The sequence below is a fragment of the Musa acuminata genome, chromosome BXJ2-8, assembly GCF_036884655.1.
Source record: "Musa acuminata AAA Group cultivar baxijiao chromosome BXJ2-8, Cavendish_Baxijiao_AAA, whole genome shotgun sequence".
Taxonomy (NCBI): Eukaryota; Viridiplantae; Streptophyta; class Magnoliopsida; order Zingiberales; family Musaceae; genus Musa; species Musa acuminata.
In genome coordinates, this window is record NC_088345.1 from 4103438 (window position 1) to 4116435 (window position 12998).

The following is a 12998-nucleotide window of genomic DNA, read 5'->3' on the forward strand; positions in this document are numbered from 1 at the left end:
TCTAATAACCTGGGTTCGAATCTTGGTAGAGTAAGGTTATTATTATTATTATTATTATTATTATCAATCAAAATTGAAATCGAGGGTTCCAAAATGTCCGGAACTGATCTAATTTCAAATTTGACAAAACTGAAACCATCGATTATAGAACTCTGATCAGGGCTTCGTGGAACAGTTAAAGCCAAAGGTGACACTCCAACAAGTTCTTGAGGGCAATAAGAATGATCATGGATTTAACGAGTAAGTGGTCATGGTACCACAGATACATGTCTTGAGCAAAACAAAGTCCATAACACCACGATGACATTTTCGCATCTCATCCAAAAAAATAAAAAGAAAGAAAGAAACCAAAAATTGCAACAATAGCTGCATGTGCTTCACAAACTTCGGCTGGGGCGTGCAAGAGATTAACCACATGAACCTCATCATGTTTGCAGCTACGTAGTAGTAGTAGTAATCAGCAATATGATTTTAAACCTTACCGTAACTTTTTGGAAAAAAAAAAAAAAAAATTGAACTACCAAAATCAGGAAGAAAACAAATTGTAACTCCATTCGTCTAGCTTCACAATACTCCACCTTTTAAAAGCTCCCAGCCATCATCTGGTTGTGCTCCGTGAATGCCGCCGCTGAGGTTGCTTTTATCATTCTGTTGAATCTCATGTTGTTCTTGCTCAGTGATTGCAGACTTCTCCGGAAGATCATCGAGCTCAAGAACCCCATCTGATGAACGTTTGCTCCTATAGGATGATGAGCTTGATGAAGCCAACAAGCTCAAAGCTGTCGAACGAAGAGATCCATTCAATGGCACACGGCCATCGACTATTTCTTTTAGCAACATGACATCCTCACAGATAATATTAATTTCACCTCTGAAACAAAAATACATAGTTTAAAATTAAGCGCACCTGTCATTTAACCAAGAAAGAAAGAAAGAATGAATGCAAATACCAAAAAGAAAGAGATCAGATTTTAACTACCAAAATTTCATAAACTTCTTTTGTTTGATGTAAAGCTTATTGGTGTAAATGAATTCTTGTTAAAATATAGTGAGACATACTTTGAGAATAATATTCAAATTATTCCAGGGTAGAAGGTCGAAGAAATTTTAAAAAAAATCATATTGTAGTCTACATTCAGGATCATAAATAATCAATTTGAGGTTGGAACACTTCAATGTTTAAGGTAAGCACATCAGAAACTGAAAAGAAATGGCAACATCAAAACTTACTGGAGTGCATCAACTACACGGCCACGATCCATCAAGAACTCCCTCACCTGCAAAGTAGAGACATTGGCGTGCTCAGCTGATTCATTTTGTAAGTAATACGATGTTTAAAAATATTGACCAATTTACAATACCTTGGAGTTAGCTTCTGCTTCTTGTTGTAGCTTTTTTGACTCTTCCATTGCTGCAGCCATAACAGCTTCCTGTTTGCTAAGAGCCTTGAGAGCTAGTTCTTCCTTCTCAAGCTTTTCTTGTTCAGCTGCTGCAATTTCCTCCTCCATTGCAGCTATGCTTGCTTCAACAGTTTGGCGAATCTGGATAAAGTTCACAAGTACGTATGACATTTCAAGTTCGCTTTTACTCCAAAAGGCTTAGATAACATAAGATATGCATATTCAAGTTCTTGATGTTCAAATATTAATAGAACTATAGAAGGTTATGCAAATAAATTGTGAAGAGATAATGAAACAATAGACAAATATTAAGAACTTTCTTATTTCTATGGTCTTTTAATGTGATATCATATCTAATCATAGGGATATGTATCCTACGGAATGACAACATTATAAATTCTCAAATAGGGCGAATGCATCATAGAGGCTCCCGCCGATACAATGTCTAGGAAGGTTCAATTCATGAAGCTTTATCCATATCAGTACAATTGTTTCCACCACACAAACTCAAATCATACACATTGCACAGGAATAACCATGTCATTGTACCCAGACTCACCCAATATTAATTCTCAAAGAACACAAATGTTTTCATAATAACGAATATCCATATAAACAAAATAAATAAAATTTTGATAAATATTTGATCAGAACACAATCATGACCTGCAAACTGATACTGCAGAATTGAAATTTTATAAAAAGAAAAAAATTCCAAAAAAGGAAGACATTATGTGCATAATCCATATAGTAGAAATTCACATAGGATAGAGTAATACATCTGAAAGTAAATGGCAGAGATAATAATGTCATCCTGGTAGGAGACAACAATAGTAGGACTATTGTATTGTTTCAAATTTGAGTCGTCACAATAAAAAGAAAATACAACTAAGTTTAAAAGGAAAACCAGAGAGGATGTGTAAGAATATATTGGTTAAAATACAATATGTAAAGCGATCATAGTCATGAGTTCTATTTGTAAAGATAAGCAACTCAAAGTACATAATCTGGAATGCGCTCTTAAATTAGATGCAAAATGGCTATATTGCAATTAAGATGAAAGTTGGACTACAAGAAGCATGAGAAACCAAAACCTGAAATTAAGTGAGAATGTAGGTTACTGCTACATCAGACCACTGTTGCAACTTGAATCATGGGACAAAAGGATATCATCAAAAAATATGATGAGAAATGAGGACCCAATGCATGAGGCTCCCAAGAATGCAAGGTCTGGTAAAAGTCAACATATGCAGTCTTAATTTTGCATGTAAGTTCTCTGACTTGAACTCATGGTAACCCAAATCACAAAAGGAGCACCATGACTCCAAGGCTTACTATCATCAGTAAGGATTTGGCGGAAAGTAATAATATTACTGTTATTAATGTTATTAAATTTATTATATGAGTCATGAACAGGCACATATAGTGAAGAAAAAGTGCATTCTTTTGTTTGAAAATTACTGGTCATATTTTTCCATCTTTAAATGTTTGCATGCATCCATTGAAGCAACCTACATAGTGATATAGGGCAAGTAATTCAGCTAGTATTAAACAAGAAACAATATACTATGTGAAATGAGAAAAAAACATGTAAAGTTAAACGGTTTCAGACGTTTTCGAAACAGACCCATGAATATAATGATGAGGTGAAACAATCTAAAATAGAGATGGAAGACAGTAAGCACATACAAGAATTCAGTTCAAATGGTAAAGGGATTATACTTTGCTAAATTACATCTCAATGATGGGAAAGCATCCGTTTAGCCACCAAGACAGTTGAGCAATGTCTTGTTTTTGATAATTTATGCTTATCAGATTTAGGAAAAAACCAATATAATGTGTGATAAACATGCACATAGAAAACTGGAGTAAGCATGTGCTTGTATGTATATTCACAAACAAAGTGTCACTCCACACCTCCTCAATCATTGAAAGAGATTTATTCTTTTCATCTGATAAACTGAGGAGTCTGAACTGAAGCTCTCGAGCTTCAGTCGCCAATATAGCTTTCTCACCATAAACCTCGCCAGCATGCTGTAAATATTAGGAAAATTTTTTAGCATCTTCCTCTAGCAATAAAAAAAGAAAAAAGCATATAAGAAAAGTACAAACACCATGTCATTTGCTTCCTGTGCATGTCTTGATATCTCCTTAAGTTCCTCCATCTTGGCAAGAATATCTTGACCAGCAATGGTAGCAGCCTCTTTAGCCTGCTTGCGCCTTTCTTCCAAAAGCTTCACCTCTCTCATCATATTAGTTGTCAATTCCATTGCAGACAACAAATTTGTCTGCATCAACATTCAGGAATTAAGTAAAAGCAAACCACAAAATGAACCGCATAAGCCAAAAATATTTATGTGAACCTAGAAACATTAGATAGCAAAAGAAGATTTTACTGGAAAAGACAGCTACATAAAAGTAGACAATGCAGTAACAGAGAATGAAAGCAGATATCGACAAAACTTTACACTCAAGTCAAAGGGAAAAGGGAATTATGGAAGCTAGGAAACATGTAGATGAGGAATTGTAAAGACACATCAACACAAAGCCCTACTTTCCAAACAAAGATATCAAAGCCTTCAAGCCATCAACAGGTACACTTAACCAACAAAAGAAGAAGGAAAACGGGATACGGTCCGTACGATGTTAAACTTTTCCTTTGTGAGAAGTTGAAGATATCAAGTAAACAATTTGTCTTCAAGACCTACATGCTGAACATTGCCCAAGAAGAGTGTAGAAACACCGCATATCAATGATTTTGTACTCCAAATTCCAAAAATTGATTAGAATAAGCTATGTAAGAATCTATTATGACTCACCACTGGGTTTTACACACAATGTGTTGTTCAAAATCACAGAGATAGTGAATGAACGAACGGCACACAACAGAAGATTTACCTTATTGCTTTTGGCATTAGAAAGAAGATCTTCAAGATATCCAGTGTTAACAAAATGGCCTGTTCGGTTATTTAGAGTTGCAGGTAGATCATTGTCATCTGCCAACTCAGAGTGCAGTTCTTCATATTCAGTAGTACTGGTGGTAACCTCATTTACAAGACAACCCCCACAAACTTTAAAATCTTCAGCTGCCATAGTAGCAGCTGAAACAGAATCATTAACTTCCAAGTCATTAAGATCCTGAACGCTGGCAGGCTCAACCGAACATCTTGACTGTTCCACAGAACCATTTACAGAGAAGGTCCCATCATTCATTAATTTCCGGTTCTCTGTAGCATTAGAATTCCTTTCAAATGGTTCCAATGCAGCATTCTGAACATCCCCATTAACAAGCAAAGCAGCTAATGATGAATCTATTTGGGCACTACCATGAATAACATTAACAATAGTTTCCGACTTTCCAGTAGATGATTGCATCATGATTTGCTCCAAAGAATGCTCATCATGTGCAGAGCCAGGACTTATTTGGGGAACATTAACTTGAACACTCAAGTTAAAAAGAGCAACATCCACAAACTTTTCAAGAACATGTGAATTGGGATGAAGAGAGGTTTGATCAATTCCCTTCTCCATAAAGTTTGGTTCTGAGTCTGCAACTGTGTTCAGCTCCTCAAAAGCATTATGGCATGATGTTGGGCACTCCAGTTCCTTCATATAATCTGCATTGCCAACCTGTAAACCTCTTGGATCTGCTTCCCCAATGCATGGTGACATCACACTTGCAGAACTTGTATAACCATCAGAAACTGCAATTTCACATGATACTGGCTCTTGTCCTGAAAGATGACTTGTGGTCTCTTCCTCTTCTCGATTTCCAGACAGAATAGGCTGTTTGCCCTTCCCGACTGGTAAATTCAAATGTAATGCAATTTCAAGCAAACAGCAAATCAGTTCAAATTGGCCCAACAATTTGCTTGGCATCAACATGAATATATATGCATTCAAGTAGCAAATGGGACAAAACATACCAGCAACTAATACACAGCAAAAGATCACTGGTTTTAGGTGCTTGACTAGTACAGCATAAAAAACCATAATCTCCAGAGTTGAAATACTCAATCACAGGCCAAAAACAATCTTACCGACCGCCATCGAATGTTCTGTTTCATCTATATCTTGCAATGTGCATGATGCTTCACAGGATCCAACAATAGATGGTAGAACATCTAAGAGAATAAATTCAGCTGCAGAATCAACATCATTAGCATGCTCAATGGCAGCAGCCTTCAGTATGCGAAGATCAACCTGTAAGGGCAAGAACAGAGATCATCATCTCACGAATACTTTTCCAACAGAAGGAGAGTTAACAGCCACCACCGACACTTAACCTGTAGGACTATGAACAAAGATGTAGAGAAAAATGCAGGTCCTCAGAAATCAGTAATTTATTCTTATTCTACTACATGATGGATTGCTTGTCAATCTGTCTCGGTTAGCAAACAAATGTCCTAGTTTCTTTATATCAAAAAACATATAAATTTTAGGGCAAATGAACACGTAAAATAATTATGTAAGAGGGCATAGAAATCTATCGATGACATATTATGTAATACCTGCGGGAATAACTTTTTCAGAGAAGTAAAGACTTCCTTGGAACTCATGCTTCACTCAATTGTAAATAGCCCTGCCAAAAGCAAAACCATCATGACGAAGATCTCAATCTTGATTACCGCAAACAAAGAGAGATCAAGAAGAGAAAAAAAAAGATGGTCCCGGAGTGATGATCAACTGATGGAGGCCGATTAGGAGAACTACCCTAAAAGGGGAGCGAAGGCGAGAGCAAGGAGGAACCGACGCGGAGCGGGTAGAGCAGCAATCGATCGGCCTCGTGGATTCGATGGAAACACCCTAGGAAAGGGAAGGGGAAAGATCGTCGGAGACCGTAGACGCACGGGGGTGTGCGGCCGCGCTCTCCGGACGAGAGAGAGAGAGATAGAGAGAGACAGAAGGACAAAAGAAAAAGCAAATATATATATGACGTAATTATGCGGTTTATTGAGCCCGAACGAGGGCGGCAGGACTCGCTCGGCTTCTCGGAAAACTACCTGCCTCGTAAATGGACGAGTGTTGTGCAAAAAGCGGGTCCCACTTTTTTGCTTCGGATAGAGTTTATGTATATATGACGTAATTATGCGGATTATTGACCCGGAAGCGAGGTGGTTACCTACCCGCAAAGACTACCAGCCTTGTGAACGACAAGTGGGTCCCATTTGTTTTGACGTCGCATGTAATTGTAGGGTGCCGCTTCTTGGGACGCGAATTTGGGGTCGATTAACAGAATGGCGTAGTTGTTGTTCCAGGTGAACGCATAGGGATTCATGTGAGAGAGATAGGCCTGCCGTAGGATCTTAGTAGTATGGAGACGTGTGCTGCGGTAGGGGGACCGCGTAGAAGTTTCAAGTGACGGGCGTTTTGGAGATGCGAAGGATCAACGGTTTTTAAGGCTTCAATGCTGAGAGAAGGGAGATGCTTCCTTTTAACTGTTCCTGCGTGTAATCCGGCCTTCAACATTTATCACAATCGTATTCAATAACCACATGAGATTTCTTTCGACCTAATTATATGTTTATCCAACAGTTAAGTTGAGATTAGATAGTAATGAGGTGATCGTCGTCCATCAAATGTAGATGATTGAAGTCGATTTAACTTGTTTTTATATGAAATAAATACATCATCGGGTTCATAAAAATTGAGAAGAATTGCGGGCGTAGAACAAAAAAAAAACCTTATTTTTTAAAATATTTTGAAAAATATCTTACTTTTTATATACCTAGAAAATTGTCACCTACTTATTTTTGTCCTTATTTTTCTTTGTTTTTATTATTATTTTTCTTATTTTTAAACTATACAATAATATTAATATTTAGATAAATATGTTTAGAATAGAGGAACTATTATTTTATAAGCATCACACTCTATAAGCCGAGTAAAATCATGCGAGCTCATCCAAAATAAATAATTTTTCATAAATCCTTATAAAAAGGAACAAAAGATATTGTTAGATAATTCTAAAAATAAAGATAGTTGCCACTGTTAGGATCAACAACGACAATAAGAGGAGGATGAATTAGTGCAACGGATAAAAACGATAAATTTCAACAATTTCGAAAAACTTCGTTCGACAAAATTCTTAGTTCGACGAAAACCATTAGTTAGATTCGAATAAGTTTGCAAGTGAGTAGAGAAGAGGGAATTGAATAGTTTGTAATGAAGTAAAGAGAATAAGTAGTAAGAAAAGAACGTATCGGAATTTATAATGACTCGGTCATTGTGACCTACATCAACTTTTGATTCCTTCTTTTTCGACTAATGGTCTTCCTTCAATAGACGAAGATCAATTACCTCTTTACAGTGCTTTCTCATTTTCACAGGTTTAGGAGATAACTCTTATAAGCCTCACACATTTTCTTATATGATTACAAAGCTAAAAAGAAAGAGGAGGAGGACTCTTGCACTTTTACGACACTTTTTATACCCAAACACTTCAAAGATTTTTTCACACTTATATATCACTTTGTTATTCTTTAATACAAAAAAGTATGAGATATTTATAGGCTCAAATGACTTCAAAATTGGAGTCAAAAAATGTATCATCCTAGAGTCTCAGATACTAAGCTATGGTGATACCATCGCTCAATCTGGGCGGTACCACTGCCCAGACCATATGGGAGACTGTTTCTTAGGCGGTTCCACTGCCCCAGTCTATTAGTGCCATCGCCAAACAAGGTCCAGCAATCTGGTTGGGCCTTAAATCCAGCCCAAACCAGTCCAATTAAGGGCCTAGTTCGCCCTTAAGAGGAACTTATCACATACTAAAAGTCCATAAAAATTCTTCTTTCATAGGAAGAGTAAGGAAGAATTCATGAGAAACGAGCGTCAAATGAATGATAAAAAATCCATGAATGAAATCCATGAGTGAATGGACTAAGTGTATCAAAAATCATTAAGTGATAGAGCAAGGGTATAGAATAAATTTGATACCAAGTAAATTGATATTCCAGATTTCATAAAAGCTTTTAAAAAAAATAAAGAAAATCCAAAAAATATATACAACAAACTCATGAATTTGGACAATTTAACATCCCTAACTTTACAAATAATCATCACATGAGAAATAAGACCAAAAGTCGAATCCATCATCAACAAGCGCATCATAATATTGAAAAGCACATGACGTGAAAGGGTACGTCATGGAATGTAAGAAAATGCCTAAACAAAGTATTCAAATGTTACGAATTTGTTGCCGTCATGGAATGCAAGAAAATGCCTAAACAAAGTATTCAAATGTTACGAATTTGTTGCATCTCGATTAAGATTTGATTTTGACGGTTCAGGTTCAAGTGAGAGAGGTTCAATCCTCTTAGTTAATCTAGTCCAAATTATGTCAGTCCAGTTTTTCCTCAAGGTGTTGTTTTCTTTATCTAGCATCATTGCTTCTGATATAGTATCACGACCCAAGCTTGACACTCATCATACCCATATAAGCCAATCAGACTCATTCCCCACTTCCGATGTGGAACTAATGAGACGTTACATATATCAAGTAAGTACTCTTGCCTCCTTTTCATTTGAGACAAGCAATATCGTAGTCCTAGTATGGTGCAAACGTTTATTTGCATAAACATCATATCAACTTATTTCAAAGTTTTGACTTTCTTAAGAATACTTATTAGTTCAAATATACTAATTATCTATCAATCAGATCTTTTGTTTTGTAAATTGCAAAGAGAAGAAATAAAAGTAAATAATCTTACAAAAGAAGATTCAATTTTCAAAGGTCAAGAAATCTGGAAAATATAAAAGAGGAACTTATGCATAAGAATTCTAAAGTTTCAAATATCAAAAAATCAAGATCAAATGTTTATAACATAATATTTTAAATAATCATTGCATCATCAAGTCATCATGATTGAATATAAAGCATCTTCAATTATTTCACAACTAATAGTTCTACTTCTAATGATCTTTCCTTTATTGTTTTGACCAGAGAGCTTTATGGGGTATTTTGAAATTCCGGTGTACATCCACTATCAATGTATTAGTTTTGCTACTAGCTTATGATCGTAAACATTTATACAAAGAATGATGATTTTTATGTAACTATTTAACTTTAGGTGCCTCAAAAATCGATCTAATCAACTTATCATTTTATATGGAGTTCTTTATGGTTCCTTTAGGAACCTAAATCAATTTGTGTGGACTATATCTCTTAAATGAATATTTATAAGCAACATGTCCGAGTTTACAATAAAAAATACATTTGGTGGGGGGTGATACATGAAAGGTAGGACCTTTAATAAAGGTGGTTAAATTTTGGTGAGTGCTATTCACAAATCCGATTCCATCTTTTCTATGAATGTGATCTTTATTGGCAAAGATCATATTCAAGTACTTGCTATAAATCTTAAACTTTTTTAGAGTTTCTTTGAGTAGTAAGTTTTCCTTCTTAAGTGTCTCTAAGTATTCACACTTAGTGCATAGAGGCAATGAAGGATTATCATGTTTAAGTTTTTCAAATTCAGTATTTAAAAGGGCATGCTCCTTTTTCAAACAGTTAAACTTTTTGCTCATTATTCTACATTCATGGAACAGATCATGAAAATTTCTTAAAAGCTCGTTGAAAGATAAATTTGCATCTAATGAACTACTTACCTCATCTCTGATACCTATTAGTGCGTAGTTGATGATTTCTTTATTATTTTGTTCTTCGTCTTTGGAATCGCTCAAGTCATCACATGTTGCTTTGAGCATATTTTTTTCTTTGGTTGTTTTTTCTTCACTTGGGGGCATTCACTTTTGAAATGTCCCGGCTTCTTACGTTCATAATATATAACTTATTCTTTTTTAGGTTCTATTTTATTTTTTATGTCATTTTTAGATTTATTTCTTTTTATGAATTTTTGAACTTTCTTGTCAAGAGTGTCAAGTCATTATCGTAGTCTTTATCACTTAAATTTTCTTTCAAGTGGTCTTCTGAGTTCTTAGTGTCATATCCTTCGTATTCTTTGGAAGGTTGTTCTCAAACTCTTCATGAGCATTGCAAGTCATTTAGTAGGTCATTAAAGAACCAATAAATTCTTCGAGCGAAAAGTTGTTTAAGTCCTCGGCTTCTTGAATCGTCGTTATTTTAGGATCATAACTCTTTGGGAGGGATCTTAATATTTTGTTAACAAGTTTGAAATTAGAAAAACTTTTACCAAGTCCATTTAGACCATTGATGACATTCATAAACTGGGTGTACATGTCTCCAATGGTTTCACTTGGTTTAATCCGAAACAATTCATAAGTATAAACTAAAAGATTAATATTGGACTCCTTTACTTTACTAGTGCCCTCGTGAGTGATTTCGAGTGTATGCCAAATATCGAAAGTCGTTTCACAAATAAACACTCGATTGAAATTTTTATCTAAAGCGTAAAATAAGACATTCATAGCATTAGCATTTAAAGAGAAAGTCTTATTTTTCAACTCATTCTGATCGTTCATCGGAAGAGAAGACTTTTGAAAGTTATTTTTTAAAATGTTCCATAACTCAAAATCTATAGAAATTAGAAAAATTCTCATTCTAGTTTTCCAATAGTTGTAATTCATCCTATTGAATATGGGTGGACATGTGATTAAGTAACCTCTTGGTTGTCAGCAAATGTCATCTCTCTTAGATTTCAAACCAAAATGAGAGTGACCTTGCTCTGATACCAATTGTTAAGATCAAGAATGACACTAAGGAGGGGGGGGGGGGCATTTGAATTAGTACAGCGGATAAAAATGATAAATTTCAATGATTTTAGAAAACTTCATTCGATGAAATTCTAAGTTTGACGAAAACCGTTAGTTAGACTAGAATAAGTTTGCAAGTGAGTAGAGAAGAGGGGATTGAATAGTTTGCAATAAAGTAAAGTGCTGTGAAGAGAACTGGCAGTAAGAAAAGAACACAACGGAATTTATAGTGGTTCGATCATTGTGACCTACATCCACTTCTGATTCCTCCTCCGTCGAGGTCATCAGCATCCACTAATGGTCTTCCTTCAATAGGCAAAGACCAACCACCTCTTTATAGTGCTTTATCCTTTTCATAGGTTTAGGAGATAACCCTTACAAGCCTTACATAATTACAAAGCTAAAGACAAAGAGGAGGAGGACTCTTGCACTTTTATAACACTTTTTACATCTCAATACTTAAAAATTTTGCTATCCTTTCATGCAGAAAAGGGTAAGATATTTATAGACCCGAATGACTTCAAAATTAGAGTAAAAAAGTGTCTCATCCCGGATATCCTGGGTACTAGGCGATACCACCGCTAGTACTAGACGGTCCTATTGCCTAACACTCTGACATTTGGTGGTACTATTGCTTGACACTCTGACACTGGACGATACCATCACTTGACAGAGTCTCGGATACTAAGCTTTGATGGCACCATCGCTTGACAGGGCAGTACCATTGCCCAGACAACTTGGGAGACCATTCCCTAGGTAGTTCCATCGCCCCAAACTAGTGGTGATACCGCTAGACAAGGTCCAACAACCTGGTTGGGCCTTTGATCTAGCCCAAACTAGTCCAAGTACAGGTCGAGTTGGCCTTAACAGGGTTAATAGGATTATCTTCCAAACCTAATCATAATTATATGCTAACTATGATTTTTAAGGTATACACTAAACAAAATAAGCCCGGTAAGTCTAGGTTTCTTTCGGTGAGTGTCCGGCGGACTTCCAACGATCTCTCGACAATCTTCTTGGCGAGTTCCGACAAGCTTCTTCTCGATCAATTAGGGCAACATTTTCGACGAACCTCCGGACTTCCGATGAACTTTTGAACTCTTAATGAAATCTCAATCTTAACTCCGATACTTCGTTTTGCTTTATGCCTTGATCGCTATCGTAGTTAATCATGTATACTTTTCTCAACATATAGATTTGATCAAATAATTTACTAATTGATTTCATCATCAAAATCCAAGATTCAACATACACTTCAAAACAAAACACAAAAAAAAATATTTTTTTGAAAAACATGCTTTTGAAATTTATCTAATATTTTTAATTAACTTGGATCTTATCATTTCTTAATACAAATATTTTATAGTCTCAAGGAGATTAAAAAAATATTTTAATTTTTTTAATTCAGCTAAAAAAATTATTAACTTATTCACGATCTTATCATGCCATAACGTGCATGTTACTGTTCATGAAGATCAAATAATTTATATATTCCATATGAAGATTCCGTGAGTAGAGTTTTCTTATGTCTCCATCTTGTGATTCATATTATAAACTAGCTTCATAAATACGATAAGATTTCAAAAACGGAATAAATTGGATCAATTCTATCGCATTGGTTCGAAGATCACATTTGAAATGGTAAAAATTATGTATAGAATACCATCATCCGCATGCACATGCCGTAGCTATCCACATTATCCACGCTGAGATTATTCAATCCAATGGGTGTATTTTTCTGAATCGAAGTCCCCTTTCCAGCCACAACAACATCATGTCACATCTACGACTTGCTCGACATGATTGACATAGCCAATGTCTTCAAGAAAAATATTAATGTCAATGGAAGATCACACACGACAAGCAATCATGATATAAGAATGACATGCTATTTCTTTTTAGAGTTGTTTAGCCTTTAAGTTCT

The 12998-nt window shown here is 35.5% G+C and overlaps 1 protein-coding gene across 2 annotated transcripts; it reads right to left on the reverse strand.

Annotated features, from left to right (window-relative positions):
- Positions 1 to 203: 203 nt before the first annotated feature.
- Positions 204 to 6270, reverse strand: LOC135582066 (uncharacterized). 2 transcript variants are annotated; one of them, XM_065119992.1, is made up of 9 exons: positions 6113 to 6270; positions 5911 to 5981; positions 5440 to 5602; positions 4298 to 5202; positions 3514 to 3687; positions 3317 to 3433; positions 1362 to 1541; positions 1231 to 1277; positions 204 to 871 (listed from the first exon to the last, which is right to left on the reverse strand). In XM_065119992.1, exons 2-9 carry the CDS (start codon positions 5956 to 5958, stop codon positions 565 to 567), a joined length of 1941 nt encoding a protein of 646 aa, XP_064976064.1. In that variant the 5' UTR covers positions 5959 to 5981; positions 6113 to 6270; the 3' UTR covers positions 204 to 564. The 2 variants fall into 2 exon arrangements, with proteins under 2 accessions (XP_064976064.1, XP_064976065.1); XM_065119993.1 differs by lacking the exons at positions 5911 to 5981; positions 6113 to 6270 and having other exon boundaries at positions 5326 to 5602.
- Positions 6271 to 12998: the final 6728 nt, after the last annotated feature.